General features: G+C 38.0%; 2 protein-coding genes across 2 annotated transcripts in view; both read left to right on the forward strand.

Moving 5' to 3' along the window:
* Window positions 1-1946: 1946 nt before the first annotated feature.
* Window positions 1947-5658, forward strand: CNEP1R1 (CTD nuclear envelope phosphatase 1 regulatory subunit 1; the record flags this gene model as incomplete). The annotated part of the gene is made up of 5 exons (XM_031061478.1): window positions 1947-2025; window positions 3400-3473; window positions 3805-3914; window positions 4050-4104; window positions 4373-5658. Coding segments are annotated over 5 exons (360 nt in total), but the record flags the coding sequence as incomplete, so codon positions are not given.
* The window catches only part of HEATR3 (HEAT repeat containing 3), a 22918-nt gene continuing 21323 nt past the window's right edge, over window positions 4397-5991 (forward strand). The window contains exons 1-2 of the mRNA XM_031061465.1: window positions 4397-4474; window positions 5690-5855. The gene's annotated coding sequence lies outside the window, so the exon portion shown is untranslated. The remainder of the gene's footprint in view (window positions 4475-5689; window positions 5856-5991) is intronic.

Here is a 5991-nt window from a genome sequence, read left to right on the forward strand (position 1 = left end):
CCTCCTCGGCGTCCCGCGCTCGGGGCGGGCTGTGCTGCTCCCCGGAGAGCAGCGCCCGCGGGAGGGCCTATGCTGAGGGCTGCTGCCTGCCCCGGGAGGAGGGAGTGCCCGCGGTTCCCTTTCGGTGCCGCTGCTCGGTTGCAGCTGAGGAAAATCCTCTTGGGCTCTGGGAGCTCCTTGTCCGCTGCCGGCTTTTTGCGGGAGACGCGTTTCTTACAGCTCTAGAGCCCCACTAGGCGTTGCACTGATGCGGGGCTCCTTTCGCCTTTGAAGAACGCGATCTCAAGTAGCCCGTTCTTGCCTGAAGACACTTGATGGTTTGGCTTACCAGTTCTTTGAAGTTACAGCTTACTGAATGTCAAAACCCTGAAAGAAGTTTTCAGTGTCCAAAGACTGGTTGAGATTTTTTAAATGGCCCAGTGTTTCACAATTAGCAGGTGTTTTGTAGCTGGCACCAGAAGTAGGCAATGTCCACAGAAACCGATAGTCCGGCGTTGTCAGGGCTTTGTTGCTACGCTTGTGCAATCTGAGGGATCCCAAAGTGTGCCCTGCTACTCACAGCTGCCAAAGGAATCAACTCAGAGAAGGTTCTTAGAATCTGCATAGCTGAAAATAAGTTAAAACTTCCGTTTTCTTTTTTCTGAAAAAGTTTTTTCATATTTTCTTTCAGTGGTGGCTGCATTATGTGAGTGTTTTCTCGAGAGCTTTGTTGTCAATAGCCTGTTTTTATGCCTTCAGGGTGCTGTTTCTCAAATAGCAGGTTTTTGTGTGATGCCTTGTGTTCCCCCTCTCGCTTCAGTGACTAGTTGGAGGGGTTTGTGCTAGTCAGGGAAAAGTTAATTAGCTGCAATTGCCGGCGGTGGTTTAACTTCCCCAGAAGGGATGTGGAGGCCTGGCCATTAACTTCCGTCTTCTTGGCAGTAATTAAGACTAGTTAGCTGTTCTGTGGCTGAAGTCAAGGTACTGTAATCTTCCCCCATAAATTCACCTGCAAAGCACTTAGGAATAAATTCACAGTGTAGAAAACTGCTTTCATAGTGATCATAATAGATTTATTTATTCCAAGCTTATTCTTTAATTGCTTTATTGAGATAACTAATATAGCAATAGTTGGAAGTTAAGTTCCACATTGATGCTGACAGATACTTTAGCTGAAAGTTAAGATGATCCTAATTAAAACTTTACTTCAGGTAGAATTCTAGCTTTAACTGGAATGTTATCAAATATTGACCTTGTTGAAAGGCAGTGTAAATCTAACCTGGACTTAAAGTGAAACAGCTCCTTGGAGACAATTAGGAGTATCAACTTGAAATGGATTTAACAGCAATTTCAGCGGAAAGACCATGGGAGAACGATGACAATAAGAAGGAAGATCTATTTTTAAGGAATATTGATTGGAATAAGATCATTGGAGCAGTGTTTGCTGTGGGATTTTTTGCGTATGTGTGTATATATATATATCATGACACTCAAAGTCTCTACAATACAAAGTCATCAAGGCCACACTGCTACAATAACCCCTTGAACAGTGGCAAATGGCCAACTTTTTAAATTGCCATTATATTGATAGTAGAACGTAATGGTTTCCTAATATATTTAGTACTTCAAAATGTGGTACTTTTTTTTGTTTTGTTTTGAGAGGCAATTTAAGTTACTATAAGTCTAAGTCACTATTTCTAAAGATGTCTGAAATAGTGTGATTTCTCAGCTGTATTGATTTCTCTTTTTGTAAGTGGGAATGGTTTTTGCTTTTAGATTAACTCCACCACTGTACTTCTTACTTGGAGTAAAGCTACTATGACTGGACTTCTGCTGCATATAAAGGATCATTGCATTGGTTTTCTCTGCCTGTTTAAGAGCTGGGTGTACATGGGGGAATTCTTTTTATCTTCTACTTTAAAATATGACTAAATAGATGAAGATCTAATTATGCTTGATATACATCTTTCCCAGATCTCAAAGCTTTTGAAAGAAGACTTACTGAATACATTGCATGCTTGCAACCAGCTACAGGACGTTGGAGAAGTAAGTTTGGTGTTCCAAGGAATAAATAGGAGTCTGTCTTTCAAGCTTGTTAGATTTACCAGTGTTTATCCTTTATTTAAGTTTACCCAAAGAAAAATTTTATTTATACTTGCTTTAAAATTTGTGGCATGTATTCAAACACTCTGCAGCAAGTTCATACAGGATAATACACTAATATTTTAGCCAGAGTTAGGAAAATGAAGTTAAGAATTGAATGGCTCAAGGCTGAATTATTCTGGAAATATCTCAAACAATAAGTTGTGTTAGTTTCTGTTTTATTCTGTTTTTATTATGTTACTGAAGTTTTTTTCTTCAAGACTCAGACTTCCCAGACTGTTGCCACACTTACTCAAACAAAATATGATTAGGTGAGATAGTCCATATAAAATTGATGGTGAAAAAGTTACAGCAGTGTGCCATAAAGGCAGCTTTGTTATAACAGGAAGGTTTGAAGGAGGGGGGAAGGCAGAAAATTCCACAGATATGCTGCCAGCTTTGGGATCAGTGGTCTGTGGTAGAAACACACAACTTTGTTTTGTTTTTTGGGTTTGTTTTTTTTTGTTTGTGTTTTTTTGTTTTGAGCCTCTGCTGAAGTTTTTCTATTCAAAGAATACAGACTTTTTAGAACACATAAAATAGTATATTTTCTTCTGAGAGGTCAATTTTGAATGAAGGGATTGAAAGAATGACTACTTAGAAAGCAAAACCAAACACCACTAGCACCACCCAAACCCCCTTGTTTCAGAGCAAACAGATATTTATATGTAGTTCTGCTGAGTTTGTGCACACCTGCTTTAGGAATGCATTTGGCTTCCAAAATTGCTATTTTCTGTCAGTTATAATTAAAAAAATATACTGGAAAGTTTTAAGCATATTTAAATGAGGTTTGCATAACTAGTATTGTATTCAGTGGCTCATGTTTTTTCCCAAATTGCTTGTTTCATAATTCACATAAAAGAGGAACTTTCTATTTTAATTATAATGGGGTGTGTGACCAATGTTAACTTTTCTTCCTGTTATACTGAAAAGAAAGTATTTATGTGATGTAGAGAAGAAGCTCTATGCTTTTGATTGATCTTTTTCAACTTCCTTTTGAAAAGATAACTTTGGTTCTTTCAAAGGACCGGGATGTTTTTACTTGACAGAATTTATATTTTCAGATGTACTTGTTCTGTCCAGGAACTTTGTATAGATTCCTTAGGGTTTCACAAATTAGAAGTTTCTTTGCATATTTTCATTTCTGCTTCCAATTAAGAGCTTTTCCTCTCAGAAGTGAGCAAAGAACTAAGTGTTTAAGAGTTGCTGCTGAAAAATAAATGCATTTAATTTTGAGTGAGATATACTGTTTATGACTCTCATTCTTTTCTTCATCAGTGATTTTGATAGTGGTGTCAGTCTGCACAGCAACTGGGGCTTGGAACTGGTTAATAGACCCAGAGACACAAAAGGTAAGGTCAGGCTAATGCCAAATGTGCTGTGTTCCATAGCTTGGTGCTGCAGTCAGGTGGTGTATTGAAAACTGAAAGGCTGAACACATTCTCACATGAAACTGGGAGGTGATTTTTAGTAAAGCTATCAAGCTGTCTGGAGTTGTTGTGGAATGTGTCCTGGGACAATGCCTGCCAAAACACTGTACCCTGAATGCTTATCTAAAGAATTGTTCACAAGTACTTGGAAATAGCTGGGAGCAGTATTTTATTTTTAGTTAAGGGATCTAGGCAGTGACTTTCTCTGTGTTTTAGAAAGTATGCAGTTGAACTAACCTGATTTCTTTCCTAGGTATCATTTTTCACGTCACTTTGGAATCACCCATTTTTCACAATTAGCTGTATTACCCTAATAGGCTTGTTCTTTGCTGGAATACATAAAAGAGTGGTGGCACCATCAATGTATCCTTTGATAATGTTTGTCACGTTAAAAGTGTAGTTCCTGCAGTTGTTGGAGCCTGTGCTAATACTGCTTTTTTAGTTTTTGCTTACTGTGTGTAGAAGTGTTGGTTGCTTTCCTTGACACAATCCATGCAGTATAGCAGCCCGATGCCGAACTGTTTTGGCAGAATATAATATGTCCTGTGATGATGTAAGTGTTACTGCTTCATTGCCTAAACCTTCTTTGTTAAAAGAAAAAAAGGAAATAATTCAAAAAGACACATAGTCTGTTTTTCTGAACAGCATTTTTATATACCTCAGCAAATTCTGTGTGTCTGTAAAACTATAATGTGGAATACTTAGTATTGTTTTGTGTGTGTGTTGTTTTAAACTCTCCCTGTAACATTGAACTTGAAGCTTAATTGTTGGGTTCAACTTCCAGGATTTAAACTTTATTTATTTTGTTTTCTGTCTTGCAGACTGGAAAATTAATTTTGAAACCTAGGCCTCATGTTCAATAAGGGCTGTCTTCCTTCATTTTTTTTCCACTGCCATGGAAACCAAAAATGACCTATTTTAAGGTAGTATGACAGCAAAAAAATCAAATGGGACTGGTTGTCACTGCCTGGGAGTAAAAGTCTTAACACAGTTGACAGTGAAAGTGTGCAATATTACTTTCTTGAATATTTATCCAAATTCTTTGTTATCACATTATCAGTGCTTTTGCTACTTCTGATTACCTCTTTTTCAGTATTAGTGTCACTTTTTTACTTCAGCTAGAACAGAACATACAGGTGAAGTATGTTAATCGGCAATGAAGTTGAACTTGAAAATGAAACCTCATTTGTGTTACGTGTCTTTCTAAGCTATTGTAAATAGCAGATCGATGCCAATCTTGAGGAAAAAAAGAAATATCTGGTGTATGGATTTTCTTGTTCTCATGAGGAGTATTGAAAGGAACGTTTGCCATTCTCCTGATGTTTTATTAGCACACTTCCTCATTACAGCTGTCCTTGTCTCCTGGTCACTCTTTTGGAACTGGTTTAAAGGCTCGCAGGAAGACTGACTGTTTGTGCCGGAGAAAACTGGTCTTACTGTTAAAGAACTTCGCAAATATATCAAGGATTACATTTGTCAAGTTGTGTATATAGTGCACCAGCCACTTTCCTTGTGGTCATACATAGTTCCTTGTTTGATCTGGTTCAAAACACTTATTTTAAGATTTTAATTTTTTAAAATTGTCTTAAATATGCTTGTATCTTCCCAGTTGTAAGGTTGTACTGTATCAAAATCCACCTGACCATTCTGAGTGGATTTTTATGCTTTGATAGTCAGAATATGAAACTGGTATTGCAAATGTATAACATCAGATTTGGTGAAGAAAATCTAAAGAGTGCCACAATAAAATAACAAAATTTGTTATTCAGAGTGTTAACAAGCAGGTGTGGATGATATATGCATAAAGTGTAACTTTTGAATAGCTAAAATTGTCAAGTTTTAAGAGTTTAAGTTGTTCAAGGTGCCTTTTTAAATGTTTTGAACTCTTTAAATTGACTCTAACTGCAAAGCTCTTGCAACTTCAGTAACCCCTACTACAGGGTAGACTGGCTTTTAAAGGCAGCCTATTGATGTAACTTTGTCCGTTGAAACTTTAAGAATTGTCTTCTGGATTTTTTTCCAGCAAGTCTTCTGCCCATCCATTATTTTTAACTGCTGTATATTTTGTAGGTAAATGTGTATAAAATAAAATCTTTGTATAAACAGGTGTTATCTTCTTTTGTACTGTACAAATACAGATCTCCACTGAACACAGAAGAACTTCAGAAAATTTATAGCTGCACTCTGTAACTTTCATACCGGACCAACATTTCCTGTATTTGATGTGGGTCTTATAATCTAAGATACTGACACCAGAGAGGAAACCCCTTCCAGGTTTCCATCCTCCAGGTCAATCCCGCCTCTGTAAGTGCCCTTAGAGGAAACTGTTTCTATTGATAATTTTCTTGTTTGAGCGCAGTAGGCGCGGTGTCCTCCCTCGGTGCGGGCTGCGGCGGTGCCGGTGTTGGGCGGCAGGGGCCGAGCGCGGATGTCCGCCGGC

The sequence above is a fragment of the Geospiza fortis genome, unplaced genomic scaffold (genome assembly GCF_000277835.1).
Source record: "Geospiza fortis unplaced genomic scaffold, GeoFor_1.0 scaffold405, whole genome shotgun sequence".
NCBI lineage: Eukaryota > Metazoa > Chordata > Aves > Passeriformes > Thraupidae > Geospiza > Geospiza fortis.